We start from the raw sequence: 22,493 nt of genomic DNA on the forward strand, positions 1-22,493 counted from the left end.
GGGAGCCGCTGGCCCTAATCCAGACTGACTGAGGTGTCCCAGTCAGGAAGGGACACGTCAGGATGGATTGAGTGGCGGAGAGGTGTTTAGGTTGGCAGGTCCGATCAGGTGTTGAGGAATTATTTCTGTGGGATATATATATATATATATATATATATATATATATATATATATATAGCAAAAACCACAGAAATAAGCCAATGCTTATAAATATATAACCATTATAAATAAAATATATAAATATATATACACTACTAAACTATATGAATAAATACTGTTTAATCATGTAGACAAAAATCAACACAAAGCACATTAAATGATTATTTATTTTTAAAACAGTCATTAATCCAGTGTCTATAGTTGCATAAAAGGTGTTTTAAATGAATTCTCTTGGATAGTGAGTTACATGCAGGATTAAAAATAAGAGGAATAAAATAAATACAAATGTCTAAATTCCAACAGTTAAACAACAACAACAACAACAACAAAAAAACATTCTAATTTAGATTTTCACTGTACTAATTCTATATTTCATTTACAGAGCATTACATACGCATACATTTCACATCCAATTATTCAAGTTTCATGTGATGTTACACATCATTGGCCAATATAATAATATAATATCCAATAATACCCAATTATCACTTAAGCAGTCTGTAATTATTCTGAATTTTAGAAGAAGAATAAAATGAAAAAGACTTAGAGGTCACACTTTTCAGATCTTATTTCCTCAGTATTATTTGCTTCTTCTTATAAAACACTAACCCATCTGGTTGCTCCCTCCATGTTACTGTGCTGTTCTCTGCCATCTCATGATCCTTCAATTTCTGTGTGATCTAAAGAACAGAATAAGACTTTTATGACTAAACAAGCCAGGATGGAGGCAGCACTAATCCCATGTAAACGTGTAAGAGCTCGATGAAGACTCGGTGTTGATGCAGTAATGAGTGGAGGAAGTATAAGTGGAGTCTTGTGAATTGTTGTGATCCTGGATCTACCTGCTCCAAGATGGCTGACTTTACGGCAGTTTCATTCATATCCTGATTGGATTGGATCTTCACCCGTACCACCTGCTTGGATTTTGTGATTTCTGGATGTAGACGTGGGAGGATACATACAAAGACAGACATTAACATATTAATTCAGCTTATACCAGAAGTTTAAATCCGTCTAAAAATTAGACTAAATAAAACTTTAACTTACTTAAGTAACAGAGGAAAGGCATAAGGTCTGAGCAGAGTGCATCATCAGCCTGACCGTTATTTAAATAACCACAATTTTCATTTCTCAGTTGGTTATCAGGCTTTTTATTCATCCAGCTGATGGTAGAGAATTTGGTTTCATCCACCCACTTCCAGGCGTCTCGGAAAAGACCAATCCAAGCCTCACTGGGAAAAATCCCATTTACAATTGTGTATTCGGTTTCGGTTGTTGTGCTGGCCAGGTCTGTGTAATGCTGTCTACAGTAACTCCGAGCAGCAAGCCATGGCATTAAATCAGAGACGCTAATGTACCTCTCAGTGCCAGTTTTACTGTCTGTAGAAATAGAAAAACACATACCTGTAATAACCACAATTGCAAGAGCAATTGCATAGCAGTTATAAGTTAAGTTTAAATGGCCCGAGGATAAGTGTCTCTCATTAAGATCTCCTTTGATGTCTTCTTTGATGGCAAAAAAGAAAAGCTTTGTAGACTTTAAAAGAAAAAATAAATGATCAATTAATGACTAGAGTCTTTAAGTTATTATAACTTTATGTTTACATCCTCAGTACATGCTTAACTCACAGATCCCAGTCTATAATTTTTTTCACCTTTTAATAAGACATACAACAAATCTCTACTGCTAAAATAACAATGCAAACTCACCATCAAAGCACACGAAGGGATACGTCTTTGTGCAGTCTTTATCAGTCCAACCGTCCGGATGCATTGCAACACACTCCTGATGTCCACCGTTATTGTTCGGCTCTCCTGACATCCATTTATTCATGTCTCCTGGAGTCTCATTTCTAAAGGACCAGTGCCAGCTGTTGATGTCATTGTACAGTCCAATCCAAGCACAACAATTTGGTTGTAGTTTCTGAGCCTCAATCTGAAAATGCACCATGTCTTCATAATTTTCTACAACAGCCAAGTCAGTGTATGTGTCCTGGCAGTAAGCCTGAGCATCGATCCAGTTTCTTTTCTGCTGGATCAGATAGTACCCAGGAGAGACATGCAGGACAAGGAGAGTGAATCCTGTAGGGGAGACTTTTAAAGGTTTTATTTAGTGTTAGTAATTTAGGGGAATGTTCAGTGTAAAAGTGACTTGTCTTATATTTATATTTACTTGTCCTATATATTTACACAGGTAGTCCCCGACTTACAAACATCTGAGTTACGAATTTCCGCAGATGCGAACGGACCGTGATTCTTCTTCCGGTTCAATCGCAGAAATAACTCACATGTATTGTGCAAAAAAATAGACACTAAAGTGCACCAGATATTAATATTTACAATTACAACAACATTTCACTTAAAGCTGTAAGTGAATGTATAAAATGTCTATGTGGGGGTGTGGGAGAAATGAGTCGGCCTCACTAGATTTAGTGAATCCGTCCGGGAGCGCGATGATAGAAAATGTCTGTCCTGTAAAGCTGTCCGGATGGTAAATAATCCTAATTTCAGAAAATCCTCAACAAAACTCACAGTCCAATATAGTGAAAAACAGCCCTGAGACAAAATGTTGTCCGGGATTCCCCTCACAATTTAATAGTGCCGAGACAACACTGTAACATTTGGAGTGTGAGATTCATTTCCTTAGGCATAATTATATACATTTTTGCCACATGATGGCAGTGTGAGTAAAGGAGACAGAGTTAGTCAAGTGAATTGTTATTCTTTACATTGTGTATTTGTGTATAAAACGTACAAGACTCACTTCGTCAGATTTAAGAACAAATCAGACTTATGAACATCCTCCCAGAACAGAACTCATTTGTAAGTCAGGGACAACATGTATTCATTATGTCCTCCGCAGTGGAACCTTGAATTGCGAGTAAAACAGTTTGCGAGCGTTCCGCAAGACGAGCAAAGGTTTTTTAATACATTTTGACTTTTTAGAAAAGTCTTGTTTTATGAGTATCGAGTATCATGTTTCACGCATGCGCTTCTTGTTTTGACACTAAGTGTCACATGTTTAGAACTGAGCCAATGTTTTTTCTCTCTCTTGTGCTGCGGAATTGTGGGTAATCATGTCCTCTGCTCGGTCTTAGTGCGCGTCTCTTACCGGTATAATCAACATCCATGCACACGTGTACTGTTTACCATAACACTGGTAACCACGTGTGTGCGCGTAAAACATCTTTTATTTTGTGTTTGTATGCGTGTGTGTACAGTGCGCGTGTACTGTTCATTATAACACGTGTGCACGCTCATGTAAAGCAAAAGAAAGTCTCCGAGAGGTTAAAGATCCATTTTTTCTCTCTCTCCCTGGGTCAGAATGCCGTTGTGTGCATGTGTAATTTAAACAGTGATTCCGTTAGCGGGAGTGTTATTAGCGATGTTCCTTGCAAATTTTTCCGATAAAACAGTCTTTTTGTTAATGTGTGTGTGTGTGTGAAACTCAAATAAAAGAGGAAAAATGTTTACTGTGTGAGATGAAAAGGGGAAGAGGGGGAGGGGCTGATTTCTCCTCTCCTCTTACTTTAGCTTTACACACACACGCACACGCACACACAGAGCACCAAACGTGCATAAACAGAAACACTTATCTGCTGGGATTTCTTTTTACTTTTTTTTTAAAGGTAAAGTGCAGGTTAATTGGTTTTATTTTTACTTTATATTTTGTATGAATTATTTTTATGCATTTATTTTTTGGGCTGTGGAACGAATAATTTAAGTTTTCATTAAATTATGGGAAGATCTTTGATATACTAGTGTTTTAAAATACGAGCCCACTTCCGGAACAAATTTTGCTCGTAATCCAGTGTTCCATTGTATACATATTTATAATGTACTTTTTTCATTGCCAGGGTTGAAGTGAAAGAATTTAAGTGTCTTAAACCCACTGAACACCTTTGTGTGGGATGTTCAATGCCTAAGCTCAGAAATAATCTTGTAACTGAATATACACAAATCCCTAAAGCCTCACTCCAAAATCTACAGTTAAAGCTTCCCAGAAGAGAAGCGTGAAGCACATTATAACAGCGAAGGGGAATTAAATCCGCAGTCACTGATTTAGTTCAGATTTAGTTCAGCAGCCAGATTATGGTCTGGTGTCCACATATTTTTGCAACCACATAGTAAGTGTTGCACATTGAACATGTATAATGTACGGTGGCCCTGAAGTGCAAAACAAATTAGCAAAACCCAAAACAAAATAACAAAACCCAAAACAAAATAACAAATTCAAAACCAAATTAACAAAACGGAAAACCAAATAACAAAACCCAAAACTATTTTTTAGGGAGGTTTGTTGTTTTGGTTTTGAATTTGTTAATTCAATTCAATTCAATTCAATTTTATTTGTATAGCGCTTTTAACGATTTACATCATCACAAAGCAGCTTTATACAATCAATTTAATTTGTTTTCCGTTTTGTTAATTTGTATTGCACTTCTCGGTCAGTCCGATACAAACCGGAAAAGGTAGGTATACTGTACTTTGCGAATGAAATGCTTAGAGGTTACAGCAACACCTGGGAATCGAACTTGCGATCTCCTGATGTTAGGGCGAGCACTTTACCACTGCGCCACTCGGAGGACCTGTGATTTAGAACTGTTGTTAGTACTATTTTGAAGACAATAGACAAAAGACATTTCCTTTACCTGTTGTGAGAAAGAGAAGTGAGTACAGATTCTTCATTACTGATGTGGAGGTCAGTCACTAAACAATAAAATCTTTGTGAGAAAATGTAAATTATTTCAATACTTCTCATTTAAAAATGTAGAATTGCACATGAAGATACTGACACTGGTCACACTTTCTTTTTTTTTTTTTTAAGGAAATGCTTTTCTGAATAATGTAATAATCACTTTTAAAACAGTGTTTTATGGTTTTCTTTTTCAAGTTTTTGAAAACCTTCACATATTTCCCTCTTCTCCATCCTTTCCTCATTCTGTTTTTGTAACTTTTAAGCTTTTAAGCTGGTAATACTTCCTATAGTCCTCCATCCATCCAACTCTGTAGTCCACATAGGGACCATTGTATTTATTCCCATTTGCACCACCGTGGTACTTTCACACACACATTCACACACTACGGACAGTTTGGAAACGCCAATTAGCCTAATCTGCATGTCTTTGGGCTGTGAGAGGCAATTCATAATGGAGGTTATGGTACAGTGCCTTGCAAAAGTATTCATACACCTTGAACTTTTCCACATTTTGTCACATTACAACCATAAATGTATTTTATTGGGAATTTATGTGACAGACCAACACAAAGTAGCGCCTCATTTTGAAGTGGAAGGGGAAAAAAACTATGCATAAACATCTTAAAAGTGTGGCGTGCATTTGTATTCAGTCATCTTTACATCTTTACTGTATAAATGCAGCGGTTCTGATCTCTTACACCTATTACACAGAACGATTGTGTCATTTGCTTAATGAGAAGAAGTCAGCATGAAATAAATCAGTTTCCTTAGTGAAATAAACATTTTCTCTTGTCTTTAGATTTCTAGATGTGTTTTAGGGAAGACAGATACATATATATACTGAATGGACTTTTAAATACCACATATAAATATATGTTCTGAGTGCAGCACAAGATGTAAATAGAAGCATCAAAAGTGGCCCATTTTCTTCCAGAGATGATGATATTATGGTGTTAAAAGTGTTTAAGTGTTAGTAAGAAAAAAATGAGTGGCAACCTGAGGCATAATCTAAATTCAGAAGGATGCGTCCTTAACTGAAGGGCATAAATGACCCACAAAGCTGGTAATATTCACTCCCTCACTCGCCATTTATAGCGCTTTATCTTGTATTCAGGGATGCGGGGGGCATGGAGACTATCCCAGGGCCCAAGACAGGGTACACCCTGCACACCGGAGCACCCGGAGGAAACCCACCAAGCACGGGGGGAACATGCAAACTACATGCACACCGAGACGGGGATCAAACCTGGCTGGAAATTGGTCCCATACCCTAGAGGTGCAAGGTGACAGTGCTAACCACTAAGCCATCATGCCACTGCTGATAATACTAAGAATAGTATAGTTTAATACTAAGAATATTAAACCATTCTCCGCTGAGCAAAGCACCAAATTCCTGGGCGTCCACCTGGAGAAGGACCTCAACTGGTCCCTCAACACCAGCTCCCTGCACAAGAAAGCCCAACAGCGTCTCTTCTTTCTGAGAAGACTGAGGAAGGCCCAGCTTCCACCACCGATCCTGACTCTATAGAGGGACTATCGAGAGCATCCTGAGCGGCTGCATCACTGTCTGGTTTGGGAATTGTGCCATATCGGACCGCAAAACCCTACAGCGGATAGTGAGGACACCGCACGCTGCATCCCCAAAGCCACCAGCATTGTGGCTCATCGGACACACCCTTCTCACACACACTTCACACTCCTGCCATCTGGAAAAAGGTACCGAAGCATTCGGGCCTCACATCCAGACTGTGCAACAGCTTTTTTCCAAAAGCCATCCGTCTCCTCAACAAAAAGGGACTGGACTGATAAACACACACACACACACACACACACACACTTAAATTCTTCTTAATTCTAAAACGTTTACTGGTTCTGCACTACCTCAACTCATCACCTCAACACCACTAAGTATTATGTCATGTTGTGTTTGTCACACCGTCACTTTGTTGCTCGTTTGCACAGCTGCATGTGCACTTTATGTTGTCTGTTGTCTCTGGGTTAGATACTTAGTTTTTTTTTTGTTAATTTATGTTGTTAAAATTTATGTTGTCAGGTCAATCTGTCTTGTTTCCGCTAGCCAGCTAACTAGGCCTCTTGGTTAGCTAGTTTTAGCTCTTCTGTTAATTTATGTTGTAAGTTTATGTTGCATGTAGCACCTTGGTCCTGGAGGGACGTTGTTTCGTTTCACTGTGTAATAACTGTATATGGTTGAAGTGACAATAAAGCCTACTTGAACTTGAACTTGAACTGTTGCATGTAATAAGAGGTTACTGATAGGTGGAGTCACTTTGCCAAGGTCTGGAAGAAGAGCCAAACATTAACCTTGAGCTGAAATTAAATTAGTTTGGATGGTCAGGAACAACCAAGGAACAGCCAAGGCACAGGATTACCGTGAAAGTGGATGTTGCTAGAACGCTGTCAAGCAGGCTATAGAGGCTGTGGGATCATCACACCTTCTGTCTGTTTTGATGGCAGGACTACCTCAGAATTTTTTTGTGAAACCTCAAATCATCAGATGATTGAAAGTTGGACAAAATTGAGTGTTCAAACTGGACAGTGACCCCAAACACACATCATGAGTGGGTAAAGTGCCTCTGCCCTTCAGACAGCCTGAGTCTGACACTGGTTGCCACCATTAGTGAGAATGTTTGTTGGTGTTATTCATGAGTGAAAAACTCAAATCAAGAGCAAATGTTAAGCCCCAAGTAAGACGAAATATACAGTATAGAGAATAATGAATAACATATTTTATTTATACTTTATATGGTAGTTTGTATTAGCAGAATTTTTAGACAATGAGTTTTTTTGTGATTAAAGGTGATGTACATTGTTAAACAAACTACTTTTGTCAAAAGACTAAAACTAAAGTAAATTGTCTAACAAAATCAGCCTTAAAGCAAATCAGCAAAACTTAAAAGCAAACTAGCTACATAAGAAACATTCACGTAAAACGGTTTTCACTGCTCTATCACATACACTTTTATTCAGAAATGCCTTTAAATTGACTTATCAATTAAATCAGGTGTGTTGGGAGCTGAGGAAACAATAAAAAATGCAACAAAATTATTCTTGTGACCAAGTTTATGAAAAAATAAACACTTACATTATGGTTGAAATAGCCAAGTGTAACATGAGGGAGACAGAAGGAGGATCTCTCTGTGAATCGTCAGGCTCTGCATGTGTCTTTTACATTCCATTTCGTATACAAATCAAAGAATTTCTTATTCAAAACAGCGTCCTTTCTCATGGAAGAGGAAGAGAAAAAACAAAATGCCATGCAGAAATGTTCTAAAGTATCAGGTATTTGCTGTAGGATGGAGTGGAGTAAAGGTCAAAAGTATACGCGGATAAATCTACTTAAATAAATGACAGAAATGTGAAAAATGTACTAAGGTACAATAAAGAAGTAAGTGTATTTAGTTACTATTCACCACTGTTTGTTCAGCACTATATTGTAATATTATTTATTCTTGCAAGACACAAACATGCATAGAGCCAGACGTCACCTGTGTCATCGCACCCAAGGCTAAATAGTTAAAACCTACCTGCCTACACAAACTCTAGAAGAGCAGCTGGCTTAAATATACATATAAACAGTATATGTGTTTTTTGTTGTTGTTGTTGTTGTTGTTGTTGTTTTAATAATACCTGCCAATATCCTTCTCTGTCCTGGGTGCTTTAATCGTTTGTGTCAGTCTTACTGCCTCACTTGTTTGGTTTATTTATTTATTTATTTGCACCATTTATGTAACTGTTGCACTAATAACATTATGTCGAACATAGCAAACTCTATTGTGAAAACATTGATAACGCTGTCATTATGTTGTGTCATAACCTGCATTATGTAACAGGATGCACAAAAGCAGGTTAAAGCTGAAAAAAAAAATTGAAACTGACAAACCAAACAAGGGCATCAAACCCCTAGTCATGTCACAGGCAACGATCAAGAGATTAACAGATCTGGAGCGTGTATGGTGGGAACTGCGGTTTGTTCTGCTGGTCATCATCACCCTTGATTCTACTGCAGGGTTTGTGACACATACTGTACAGTATAAGAGATTCCTGCTGTGTGATGAGTTTAGGACACATTAATGATCACAATTACACATTTTAGTTTATTTAATTATTATTCTGTTTCTCAGGAGTGTTACTCCGGTCTATTAAGAGCTTGCCGTTTTCCAGGGCAACAGGGTTTCTCAGTGAATCTTAATTTAAGTAAAAGAACAAAGCAAACCAGAAACATGGAAATTGTAAACAAACTTTTTCTGTGCATCAGCAAGCCATTTGCTTTGGTACTTTGTTTAAAACGCTCACACGGACACTTCACTGCACATGTCAGTGCACCATGCCTAATAAAACAAGGGGACATTTGCAAACTTTTAAAACAAGTGAAAGGCAGGCTTCATTTTTTTTTTAGCCATACTGTATCATATAAAATTTCTAAAAGTGATAAACAATTATAAAATAAATCATTTTGTAACATATACAGATAACGATGAGGCAGGACATACAGTAAGCAAAGACAACTACTTCCATTTACATTTTTATGGCATTTGGTTGATGCCCTTATCCAGGGCAACTTACTGTATATTTAACTCCTTATACATCATAGCAGTTGAGCTACAGTACGCCTGCAAACAAGTTCATCCAATAATACAAACAATAGGAACATAAAACTAGGACAAGGAAGAAAACTATGGAATTCACTTAGTGCAAAACTAACAGATACCCAGGAAAAAAAAGCAAAAGGATAATTTAAAGATGTAACACAAAGTTAGAGTGAAGCCTAGGATATAATCACAAACACCAATCAAAGTTAAGGTAAAATATATGAGACATAATAAGCAACAAGGAAAGTCTCAAACATTTGACTGTCTGACCTGCCGTCCCCAGGATGTCCGATTACAAAACTGTGTGTCCGACACAGTGATCTGCAGCACTGGTGCTCCTCAGGGGACTGTACTGTCTCCGTTTCTTTTCACCCTCTATACATCTGACTTTAGATATTATTTAAAATCATGCCATTTACAGAAGTTCCCTGACGACTTGTGGGATGTATTAAGTTTGGTGACATCTCCAAATACCAGTCTGTGGTGGATGACTTTGTTTTCTGGTGTGAGCATAACCACCTACAACTTAACATCAAGAAAATGAAAGAGCTGGAAAAGTGGAACCCCTGTGACTCCCATATCTGTCCAGGGAGAGACAGTGGACATGGTCTCTGAGTATAAATACCTGCCAATACCAAGTGCATCTGGATAACAAACTGGACTGGTCAGTTAACCCAATGGTACTCTACAAGAAAGGACAAAGCAGGTTGTTCTTTCTGAGAAGATTCTTCGGATGTTTTACGAATGGCGAGTGCCATTTTCTATGCTGTGGTCTGTTGACAGAAACAGACTGGACAAGTTCATTAAACTTGCCGGATCTGTCCTGGGCTTGGATCTGGACTCTGTCCAAAATACAATTCCAGCCAGAGACTGATTATGACCAGGTGTTCCACAGAGCGCCACAGGAGATCTTTTCTCAAAATGGCCATAAAATTATATCTCATCTCATCTCATCTCATCTCATCTAGATAACTCATCTCTGTAACGTTTTCACAACTGCTAGGGACTGTCAGTAGTTACTGTTTAATAATACTTTATGACACTACTGTTCCCACAACTCCAGATAAGTTTCAAGTGCAATATCTGATTACCACTATATTTGTGCAATATTCTTTTTTTTATTTACACTACAATTTAAGTGCAATATCAGTATATTAATTATTTTTTGTGCAATATGTAATTTACTGTGTGCTATATTTAATTCTTTTTTTTTTTTTACTTATATTTATTGTTATTTGTCTCTATTGTAATTTTTTTTCTTGTCTAATCTAATTTTTTCCTTTCTTCCTGGTAAATTAATCAAAGCAACTATATAACTAAGACAAAGCAATTTATAAATTAATTATGATAATTAATTAAATTAATAAAGTTCTTTAATTCTTAAATCTTGAATGAAACATTACAACATGAGGGTTGACCACAACAACATTATGCAATAGTGAGGACTTCATGAACTTTTTTAATAATAAAATTGTAAATATTAGGCATAAAATTGAGGTTTTGAAACCGAACAATGTAATTGATGCAGATGTTAATCTAGCCATGTCAGATCAGAACCTAGAATACTTTACTCCCCTTGAAGAGAATGAACTAATTTCACTCATCTCTTCTTCAAATTCATCAACCTGTATATTAGATCCTGTACCGACACATTTTCTTAAACAGATAGTACCAGCAATAACAGAACCCCTGTTGAGAATAATTAATTCTTCACTCAGCTTTGGTTATGTTCCAAAATCTTTTAAATTAGCAGTTATTAAACCGATTATTAAGAAACCTGACCTTGACCCCTGTCAGCTGTCCAATTACAGGCCAATATCAAATCTAACTGTTATCTCTCCTTTTCTTCTGCTCTCTCCTCTTCTCCTATCTCTCTATTTCTTCCTCTCTTTCTTTGCCTCTCCCTGTCTCTCTGTCAAGCTATACATGTCACTCCTAAATGGCCAGTGATTCAGACCCCCTCTGCCCTCTGGACCTGTCTTACTCGTCCAGGTATCCTGCTTCACAGGGCAAGGTTGACATCCTTGGTCGTCACCTCAGATACAAAAAACTCCACTCTTCAACTTGTTTTTCTCAACTGGCTTTAGATAAGAGATGTGTGTTATCAGCATTACAGTGAAAAATAATGCTTACGAATTATGTCACCCAGAGGAAGTACGTAAAGAGAAAATAGCAATGTGCCTAAAACCAAACCCTGTGGAACACCAAACTTCACTACACGTAGAATAGTCATCATTTAAATCTGCAAACTGATAACGATCAATAGTCAAATAGGATCTGCGCCAGTGGAAGGCCGTTCCCTTAATTCCTTCTAGGTTTTCTAATCTATAAAAGAGCATACTTTGATCAGTGGTATTAAAAGCTGCACTAAGGTCAATCAACACAAGTAAAAAGACATTTACCACTTCAACCAGTGATGTCATTGTGCTTCTATAAGGTCGAAATCCTGGTTCAGTTATTTCAGGTATTTTCTAAGATTTTGCACAAGAGATGATTAAAATGAGTTTTATTAATTGAAATAATTAAAATGAGTCTCTTAAAGTAAAATATTAGGTGCTCACTACTCACTACCGCATGTTATTGATGTGTAGATTTATTTGGTGGTCTTATGCCTAGTTAAATTTACAATACAATATTAAATAAGAATATAGGATTATTTTTTTATTTTCTTTTATTTAAAAAAAAAATACTTTCCACTAAAATCTTTATATAAACTTTCCTTCTATAAGAAATTATTATTATTATTATTATTATTATTATTTAATACAATGCCTCAAATTTTAAAATTTAGCAACCTGTATATGCTATAGCATATGTTACGTTCAGAAATGTATGCAATATGATAATGTGTGCAAAATGCTTCTTGACATTTTAATTTTCAAATATGCATCACAATGCTTTCTAAATACACAAGTTTAATGAATACTACCAATTAACTTTACAAATAAAATAAAACTACAGTACAAACAAATCAAACTAAGTAACTAAACAAATGAACGTTTTCACAAGGTCTTTACTATAGACATTGATATGCTGTGTTAATTTTCTTACATGAGGTAAGATTCTTTTCATTACAAACACATCATGATTAAATTTTTTAATTTTTTAAAATGCTGACTGTGAAAAAAGATTACTTAAAAGACATCCTTATAACATTAAAAATAAAGATGATTTTTGTGAAGTTGTTTGTGATTTCTTCAGAAAGTAATCTGGTGGCTCACGTGACTAATGGCTTCAGTGATTCTGATGGAAATTAAAAAAAAATCAGAAGTGAGTGGACACGTTTAATTTACATTTAGACATTTGGCAGACGCTCTTATCCAGAGCGACTTACATTTTTATCTCATTATACATCTGAGCAGTTGAGGGTTAAGGGCCGCGCTCAAGGGCCCAACAGTGGCAACTTGGTGGTTGTGGGGTTTGAACCTGGGATCTTCCGAACCGTAGTCCAATGCCTTAACCACTGAGCTACCCCTGGCCCCTATTAATTAATTCTTAATTAAATACTGAAAAACTAATAACACATACCTGTCTACCTCCAAACCACTCTCACACAGATTCACTAAAACCTGCAAGTGTGAATGAGTGACAACATACTGCATACACACACACACACACACACACAGAAAGGGAGAGAGAGAGAGAGAGAAACTTTGTATGAACAAACTATAAACTTCAGAATTAATAATCATAATTAATGATAATAAAGTAATAAGCTTGGAGTAATAAGCTGTTTGTTGATGCTCAACAGTTTTTTTTTTTTTTTGCTATTAGTTATTTGCTATCTGGCTAAAATCTTAAATATGCTCTACTGATAATAAACAGAGATCTTCAGACACATCATGTGTGTTTGTCTCCATCTCCTGGTTCAAGGCCAGCCTGGTAAGTGTATCGAGATGTGGTGGATGCATCAAACATACAATTCTTCCTTATTTGATCTTAAACGTAACAATTTGTTACTCGTCTTTCATCTAATATTTCACTTTAATAAACCTCTGACTGTCCATGCACATGTGGGAACTTCACGTAATGATCCAAACCAGGAAGTTTATAATTAAGTTTACTGAAGGTTGTGATTAAGATGTTTTGTGTATTTCTTCTGCTTCACAGTGTTTCTGCAGCTCTACAGCTCTGTGCTTAGACTCAGTTTGAGCTGCTCATGTCTCCAGTACAAGGCATGTTTCATTCACATCCTGCAGGTGAATGTATTGAGGATTAAATTATATTATCTTATAAACAAACCAACAAACACACACACACACACACACACACACACACACACACACACACACACACACACACAGTACATATTGTATATATATGTACATACCGGCTCCTTTTCCCAGTCGAAGAGATAAGTCCTGAAATGTTCGGCCGCGACTTTGAGCTCGTACGTGTGAGACACTTCACGTGTTTCAGTCAGAGCTCCTAAAGCGTTTGTGCGCTCAGCAATCTTCTGCAGCGCTTCATCCACCATCTTCCTCTTCTACAAAAATAAACTAATTGTTTTCTATAAAGCCATCTCAAACAGTGGGTTGCATAATAATGTCTTTCAGCACAAAATGATAACATTTAATATATAATGACTGCTTTAACAAAAGCAGAAATAACCAGAAAGTGCCAGAATGCAGAGTATTCCTGTTCATAATAATTCACAACATGTTTTTCGAAAGTGTGTTTGAAAAGAACAAATTCATGGAAGGAGTCTCCAGTGCCAGTCTCATAAATAAGACTCGGGATGTGGAGACAGTGCAGGGGAGTGTTTTTTATTATTATTTTTTTTTTTCACTGTATCGAAAGCAGTACAGTAGAAGAGGTTTACTCACATTTATAAGATCATCATATTGTCTTTGCAGTTCGTGTCTTTTCTCCGAGTCCTGTTCATTTTTAATCTTGTTCTTTTTGATTATCAGTGGGACATCAGTAGTCTTTACTACATCAGACACTTGGACATTTAAGGGTTGGGACGTGTAGGTCTCGCGGTCAGAGGACGGGGAGTCTCCAAAAAATTCACTTAACATTAACTTCAGCATGCCCTAAATAATGTAGAGTAAAGAGGAATACGCACGTAAAGTTTTAGTAAATATGTTTGTTATATATTAAAAAGAAAACATAAACAAACTACAGACAGACTCTGTATTAGTGCCCCACTGTTAGGGATGGTCTATCTGGTCTGATTTGGACGTACCTTGTACCCGTAGTTACTCGGCACCTGAGTCTTTCCCACATGCCTCCTCACAGCCTCATTCACGTTCGTCTTCAGGTAGGAAAACTGATCCTCAAAAGAAGTCAAGCTGAGATTTTGCTTTACAGTGAAGAGAAACAAAACAGAAACAGGCGGTGTCTAATTTAAAAACCTTATACGTAAGATTAGAAATTAAAATGGTTAAACATTAAAAATCTAACAGTCTCAGTGTGATGGAGCCAGTAACTAGTGAAGACGTCGGCAAGAAAGGTGTTTCTTTTCCCGTCCCAGAACCAAGCGTAAGCGTATTGATCAGGACCGCATGAGCCAACGGAGTACACTGAAACACGAGGATGAAGATTGTACACACATACACACTAACATGATGTTTTTAATAATATTGACACCCAGTAATAAAAAAAAAAGAAAAAGTGCTGACCGTTTCTGTCTGAGAGCTTGTCCAGCATCGATCCAGCATGGCATGATTCCAGATAAATCACCATCTGCAAATATCAAAACTTCAGAAAGTTTTGTGTACACTACCAGTCAAAAGTTTGGACACCCCTTCTAACTCCATGGTCGTTCCTGATTTTTAATTGTAAAACAATACTGAAGGCGTTTATCCAAAATACACAATAATCTCCACTGAACAATCAATACTGAGATGCATCTGATACTTATTTACTTATTTACTTAAATCCTTCATAACGGCTCTAATCTGAGGTGCTGGTTGTTAATTGGTGATTTCTGAGGCTGGTGACTCTAAATGAACTTCTCCTTTGGTCTTCCTTTGCTGGGAAGGTCTTCATGAGAGACAGTTTCATCATGGAGCTTGATGGGTTTTAGTTCTTGTAGGAACTGTTCCAGAACAGCTGAACTTCAGGTCTTATAATAACATTTGAGTTGTTGTAGTTTATAGTTAATTACCTAATGCGTATTTGTTATTTTATAGTTTTGAAATCTCCAGTTTTGTTCTGGAATGTCGAAAAATAAATCACTAAACAAAAATCATTGAATTGGAAGGTGTGTCCAAACTTTTCACTATATACTGTATATCCTATATATATAAAAAAACAAAAAAATAACTTTGAGTGTACATTTGAAACAAGTGGCACAGTGTCCGCTGCGAATGCCCCGGGTAATCAGCTATAAAACCAATAAGTATAACCTGCATTCAATCTGTGATATCTGTGATCTCATTTCTATTGTAAATAGGAAATTATGTTTTAGTTTTCATACAGAGACATTTTTACAAGTTAGAGAAAATTCATACCTTTGAGAACTGCTCACTGCATGACATCGTGTTCACTGTGTTAATGAGATCATGGGCATAAAGCTGTGATAATAATAAACATAACACAGTATTATATTTATGACCTCAGTGTTATATAGTTAGAATGATTAAAAGATAAAAATGTAAAGATAGAAGAGCCTCTACACTTTTCCCAAGCTGTTCCTGATGGCTGCTTTTTAATTTTATTTAGATAGCATGACCAGAGAAACCAGAGGATCTCATTTTTCATTCCAATGAACGTTACTCCTAGTAAAAAAATTCACAGAAATTCACAAGTTTATGTTTTTTGTTCACAGAAAACAAGGCAGCATGGTATGTCCTGCGAGAGAGGTGGAGAGCCATGGTGCTTCACTCTCAATGGTCTGCAGGGTCTGGCTCGGAGAAGATGAGGACAGCGTTATTAGACAGTCGGTATGTCGACACCCTGCAGTCTGTTAGCACCAGCTGTATGATGGACATGAAGGGAAGTGCCAGACCTGTGCGGTTGAATAGATTCAGTCAGTGGTATAAAGTCACTGAAACACTTCGGTATCTATCTAGGATACCTTGGATTGTTAGCTAACAAGCTAAATTCTACTTAGCAAGTCATGGTCAGCCGTCGAACCGACTGAGTAGAGAATAGGAGATGAAGTGACTTGGTGCATTGTGACTTTGAGTAGAGTTTAACACCCAGGGCTTAAACACCACACGTGGAGCTGAGGACACGTGAAAGAGACAGTCGCATTTAAATACTTACTAATGCTATGTTTAATGTTGTCCTTGTGACATGATTGATATCGGACTGGAATATTTTTTCCTTGGTGCTTAAGTGAATTGGTGAAGCAAACATAAATTCTAGTGGACACGTCAATTTATGCCAGATGGAGATGTGCTGGACTCAGAACTGCCGTACATATCCAATATGTTGGCATGTTTATTAACGTACATGAAAAAGTTTAAGGTGAAGATCAGAAGATTTGATCTGTCCTTAACTCCAGTCCTCATTGTTTAAATAAAATCTGAATTCAGCTCTTAGACAGAGAGAGAGAGAGAGAGAGAGAGAGACAGAGAGAGAGAGAGTGGATGTTAACCTAAATGTGTTAAACTTACAGTGGAATGAGGAAATCCAAAGATTCCATGAGCTCCATGATCCGATAAATAAACGAAGATAGAATCGTTTTTACAGCTGAAAAAAACACGGTGAAATTAACATTGTATCACTTACATACAAATATATGATGCGATCAAGACACCTGATTATTTTCCTATAACAGCACAACCCCATGACTTTTTATAGATTCCACAGCAAACTGTGTTCATTGTGGTACAGATTTTTTTTTTTATATACCTTTTTCATACTCTATATGATTTGTGACATCAGAGAGAGTCTGACCTGGTCGAAGTGAACTTTTGAAAAGGAAAATAAAAAGCTCTGGACAGTTTTTAGAATTTTAATGTTTTTGTCGGTACCACGTACTGTACATGCAAAGGATCACATTCTTCCTCCGGCGACGCCACAAATACACAACAATGAAGAGCAAAACGAGAAGGACTCAGAGGCAAAGCGACCATCTCTCTCTACACACACACTCCCCTTTATGCATGTGTGTTCGCTCCACACACACTTCTGTCGGGATTGGTCGTCTTAAAGGAAGTTCCATTAAACATTGTGAAAAAGAGTGCAAAGAGTTACTTCAGCTACAAATGCAAGAGTCACTTCTGCATTCTTTTTTTTGAAGTTTATAAGAAAAAAAGAAGCAAATTGTTGTCTTTTGTTAAACAGAAACCATGAAGAAGTGTAAACGCTTCTGTACACATCCCATTAAGTCAGCTGTTGCTATGGAAACTGTTACATTTCAGAATGAGTGCGTTAATATGAACCTGCACTACAGTCAGAGCTGCTGCTGGAGAAAACTAATCAACACTCTCTGACCCATCAGTACGGGGGCCGAAGGGACATCTGAGTTAGACAGAGACACAACAGACATAGTAAATACCTTTGTATGACTTTTTTTGTTCTTGTTTTCTTGACTGCAGCTGAATCTCCACGCAGTACAGCCAGGAAGTTTTCAGCTGAAACATCCTGATAATCATATAAAAAGATTCATTCCACTTCCAAAATATTCCAAAAATAACCAAATCATATTTATATTTTATATTCATCAGTATTTATTTATTTATTTATTTATTTATTTGTCGATTAGAATAAACTTCAACCTCTCCAGTGTAGTCCTTTAGGACCCCAGGGTACACATTCGGACCGTTGGGTCTGTGGATAACGTTTCCAGGAATGGGATTTCTGCACACACACAAAAGATTGTAATACTGATATAAAACACGAGCTCTGACCTCAGCCTACTAACAACAAGCTGATTCATGTTTCAAAAACTACTGAGGATTTTGTGATTCAATAAATACATCTTAGATTTCAAGGAGAACAAAGGAATATTTAAAAATTGATTTTTCTTTTATAAAACAAGAGCTAGCTGTCAGGGATAACCCCTGCACGACGCCATGGACTTTGGTGTCTGGAACTTCATTTCCCAGAGTGCACCTCTGTCACATGTTAGATGTTACATCTGACACATCTGACCCTGGAACGGTGGGAAACTCTCTACTGTATATACAGTGTATAACACTCACTCCTTATTATTAGCGATGTCGTCATACATCATCACCACGATCTGTTGGTCTGGAACGCCACTCTGTTGTGCCACTTGATAAGCGTGGCACACGTTGGCCTGAAAGAGAAACTGTAACTTTAGATTTGGGTTTAAAGGAAATTGTTTAACTCATCTCCAAACACCAAAAGATATCATAAGTATACAGTAGGCTGCTGTGCAAAAGTCTTGACCCCCATTCCTTCATATTAAATTAAATCAAATTAGATTATGTACAGATGTTGTATTACGACAGGTTGCAAAGTGCCTAAAGATACAATTTAACAACCTGTTGTTTATATAAACAACCTCAGCAGCGACCTCATTTCCCCTCTCGTCTGTTTCAACCACACAGCATTCAGCATCATGAGGATCACCAGCCTGATCACCTGTCAGCACATTTCTTACTGGAATCTGTTTCTCACTGGTTCAGGCCTTAAGTTAGATGAATTTTTCATTCTTGAATGATTCATAGGTCACTGTGTGGCTTAAAAACAGGGACTGGACAGAAAATAAAGAACGATGACAACATTTTCGGTAAGCCTGGAAAACTATTGCTCAAGACTGCATTAATATAAATAAATGAGGGCTGTTAAGACTTTTGTACAGTACATGCCAAGATAACAAAGCATTCGTATTGCTCACACACATCACACAACCTCTAACTGAAAAATCACGCTGTATTTAATGTTATTTAATATTCACACCTGATGTCTGTAGTTTTCCCAGCCTTTAGAACCTGATACCAGGAGAACCCACTGTCTTTTGCTGTAGCTTCCTCCCATATCGTCTACAGAGTTCCTACAAAGCAGAATAAAAGCAAACATTCCCGTATAGATAGGAATAGGAACCAAACCAACACCATAATCACCTGGGACATTTCACCACCTCGCCACCAGAGGGCACCCTGAATTCCTGGACAGCAGGTGATTTATTGTGTATCATGTCATAAACACATTTTTTGTTTTGTTAAACACATCAATTATATTTAACACAACCCATCTGCTCTGGATTCTAAATGCTACATGAAATAAGAAGTGTAGTGAATCCTACCTGTCTTCTCTCCTGCGATGGCTTCAGCTCGGCTTTGGTTGGACTGAGGGTCCTGATCAGACATGTCTAAAGGTTTTATAACCTGCAAACGTCCACTTTCACTTCAGCTCCTGAGTCAGCAAGAAGGATTTTACCTAAAAGATTGAGTTTCATTGTTGTTGTTGTTATTGTTGTTGTTTCTGTAAACACAGCTCATCATTTAGAATACTATTCACTCCTTAAATCTCTTGCGTTCTTGCGTTACTTTACCATCTTATATACAGTAGCTGTAGAACACACACATGTAATACAACATTATACAGTATACTCATTCACATTACTGTTTCATTTATTTTTCACCTTATGGATTTACTAACGGCTGTACGTATGTGAGACTGAGAGGTTCAGATGAAGACATCACCATCACCCCCGTGTGTGAGATCCACAGACGCCCCAAACAATCCAGCAGATTTAGTTTCATCTCTGAGCTTATCTAACTCTCTTACTTTCTACATCACTTTCAGTCTCATGCGTCACTTCTCTTCCGTTCGATACACAGCGGCTGGAAAAAGAGTCACGTAACAGTTTCTACTTTCTATTTTGATGTCTTTTTTAAATTTTATGTAACCTTTACATATATATTAAAGATTATAGGGAAACTGTCGAATGTTTACAAATACAGTATATAACAAATTCTGATCATTACTCAAATAAAGTAACCAACTCAACAAATATTGTTAAAATATTTTTTAAGTAAAATAAAAATAAAAAATAAAAAAGGAAATCAGTAAACCATTTAAAAATAAAACAGTAAACACACTAATAAACATTGCATTCATGTAGATGGGTGTGTGTGTGTAAATGGCTACAAACAGCTGAGCTCCTGTTATTTATTTTTTTAATTGTTTATTTATTTGTTTGCTTGTTTGTGCATTTATAGTTTTAGTGCTTAATTATTTTAATGCATGGAGGGTAATTTTTTTTATAGTTTTTTTGTTGTTTCATTTGTATATGTATTTTATTTTTCTTTTGTTTCTTCTTATTATTTTTTAAAATTATTATTAGACTGTTTACAGTGTTTTAGGATTGTACAGCACCTCGGTCAACTGTGTTGTGTTTAAATATGCTTTATAAATAAATTTGACATGTTTGAATCGTTGGATCCTTAATCAGCTTAGCAGTCTTGTATTAGTTGCTGAATAATATGCTTTAAGATGAATATTTAAATAAATTTAAATAAACGAAGCGAAAGAATCTGATTGGACGAGAGGCACGTGCTGGGAAAATGTCAGGTGAGTCCTGAACTCACCACACACCACCTCCATGAACATTTTTACTTTATTTAAAGCATACTTCTTTTAAAACATCATTGAAACAGTCTAGTTTCTCAAAAACTGTAAAGATAGAAACAGATCTGAGTCATACAGAAGTGTGACTTTATATTTTACAGTCCGTCTCAATCTAGCACTTTTCCTAATCTTATACCTAAAACAACTGACAGCTCAGTATACAAAGTAGGATTGTTACTGGATTAAAATAAAGTATTTGAGAGTATTAAAATGCTTTGGGTGTAATGAATGGGATAAAATGTGATGGGTTCCCATGGCAACATTCTAGGAGGGGATTTTTGTTTGTACAGAATAACAGAACACATTACTGAGAGTAAAAACTGCCTTTATTTCTCTATATAATCCCCTGATACACTAATGCACTTATCACAGTGTTTCACTAGTGCTTGGACACCATCGAGGTAGAAAGTTTTCCCAGTACGCCGAAGTCATGATCTCATGATCTGACTGTTTCACGTCTGAAACGCCGGCCTCCCAGGAACTCCTTTAACGGCCCAAACATGTGGAAATGTCTTGGAGCGAGGTCAGGACTGTTCCCAAGTTCCTGTAATGTGTAAATTGTGTTGTAAATAATTGTGTGTGCAAGTTTTCAAGGATCAGATGCTGAATGACTGCAGTGAGCTTCAAGTTTCACGCCGGCTAAGAGTCTCATCACTGTGAAGTCTTCTGTAAATGCCAATCGCTTTTACAACTTTCACCAGAAAGTCCTAGTTTAACTTGAACGCTAGGAATGAATAACTAGAAAAGTCATAGGAATGTCATATTGACTAAATTTTCCAGGGAAAATGTATGATACAGGTACAGGGACGCAGAAGTGTGTGTCATGATTTACATGATGCAGCTGGTCCTAAAGTAGGCCTATTTAACATTTAAATGTTTCAATTAAGCTCGCACCACGTATAATACTTTATTTTTCAACTGCTTATTATTATCTGTTAACTAAATATGAAAAAAACTCCACTAACATACAAGGTTTGATACTGTGTTACATTATAATCAGGGAATCTCAAACCTTTTAGCCCAAAGGAACGCATCTGGGTTTTTATTAAAGTTAAAGGTTGGAGAACATCGTCTTTTATAAATCAAGTGTCATGGTGGCGTTTGTACATCTGGGCTAAATCTAAATATGTTAGAGAAAAGTCACACATCCTGTACCCGCACAGTCAACACTCTTCCCAGCAGTGAACCTCCCCAATGACGACCGAACATCACCATGGCAACCAAATAATTGACATTCTATTACATTTTAGCTAATAGTAGCTATTCCAGACTTAAATGATTATTTTTTAAAAACATCTTCTAGAGAATTTAGTAAAAAAAAAATGAATTACATTTCAGGTTAAACAAATATATTAACTTAACATGCTCATGTACAGTACATGAGTAAAGTTAAAAATAGCAACTTTTATATTAACTTTCACTTCACTAAATCATTTGGCTGGTGACTGGTTTCACTTTTAATTATGTCAAAGTTAGACATTCGATCCTTTCACTTTATCAGTGCTTTATCCAACATCTAAAGGGCA

At 36.8% G+C, this 22,493-nt stretch overlaps 1 protein-coding gene across 1 annotated transcript; it reads right to left on the minus strand.

Moving 5' to 3' along the window:
- Positions 1 to 12,665: 12,665 nt before the first annotated feature.
- LOC128541555 (legumain-like) lies at positions 12,666 to 20,110 on the minus strand. The gene is made up of 15 exons (XM_053512026.1): positions 19,979 to 20,110; positions 19,640 to 19,773; positions 19,294 to 19,387; positions 18,570 to 18,667; positions 18,144 to 18,225; positions 17,924 to 18,009; positions 17,037 to 17,112; positions 15,927 to 15,989; positions 15,093 to 15,156; positions 14,875 to 14,993; positions 14,657 to 14,773; positions 14,295 to 14,504; positions 13,799 to 13,954; positions 12,997 to 13,064; positions 12,666 to 12,711 (listed from the first exon to the last, which is right to left on the minus strand). Exons 3-15 carry the CDS (start codon positions 19,369 to 19,371, stop codon positions 12,666 to 12,668), a joined length of 1,263 nt encoding a protein of 420 aa, XP_053368001.1. The 5' UTR covers positions 19,372 to 19,387; positions 19,640 to 19,773; positions 19,979 to 20,110.
- Between the last annotated feature and the right edge of the window lie 2,383 nt (positions 20,111 to 22,493).

Source organism: Clarias gariepinus, chromosome 14 (genome assembly GCF_024256425.1).
Source record: "Clarias gariepinus isolate MV-2021 ecotype Netherlands chromosome 14, CGAR_prim_01v2, whole genome shotgun sequence".
NCBI classification, from domain to species: domain Eukaryota; kingdom Metazoa; phylum Chordata; class Actinopteri; order Siluriformes; family Clariidae; genus Clarias; species Clarias gariepinus.

What these genes read in the sequence shown, in the direction of transcription:
- LOC128541555 (XM_053512026.1), bottom strand. Translation starts at nt 19,371, where the DNA reads ATGGGAGGAAGCTACAGCAAAAGACAGTGGGTTCTCCTGGTATCAGGT. An exon ending in CGAGTAACTACGGGTACAAG is followed by an intron (nt 14,505 to 14,656) that starts GTACGTCCAAAT and finishes TACATTATTTAG; the next exon opens with GGCATGCTGAAGTTAATGTT. An exon ending in AATATGATGATCTTATAAAT is followed by an intron (nt 13,955 to 14,294) that starts GTGAGTAAACCT and finishes TTATTTTTGTAG; the next exon opens with AAGAGGAAGATGGTGGATGA.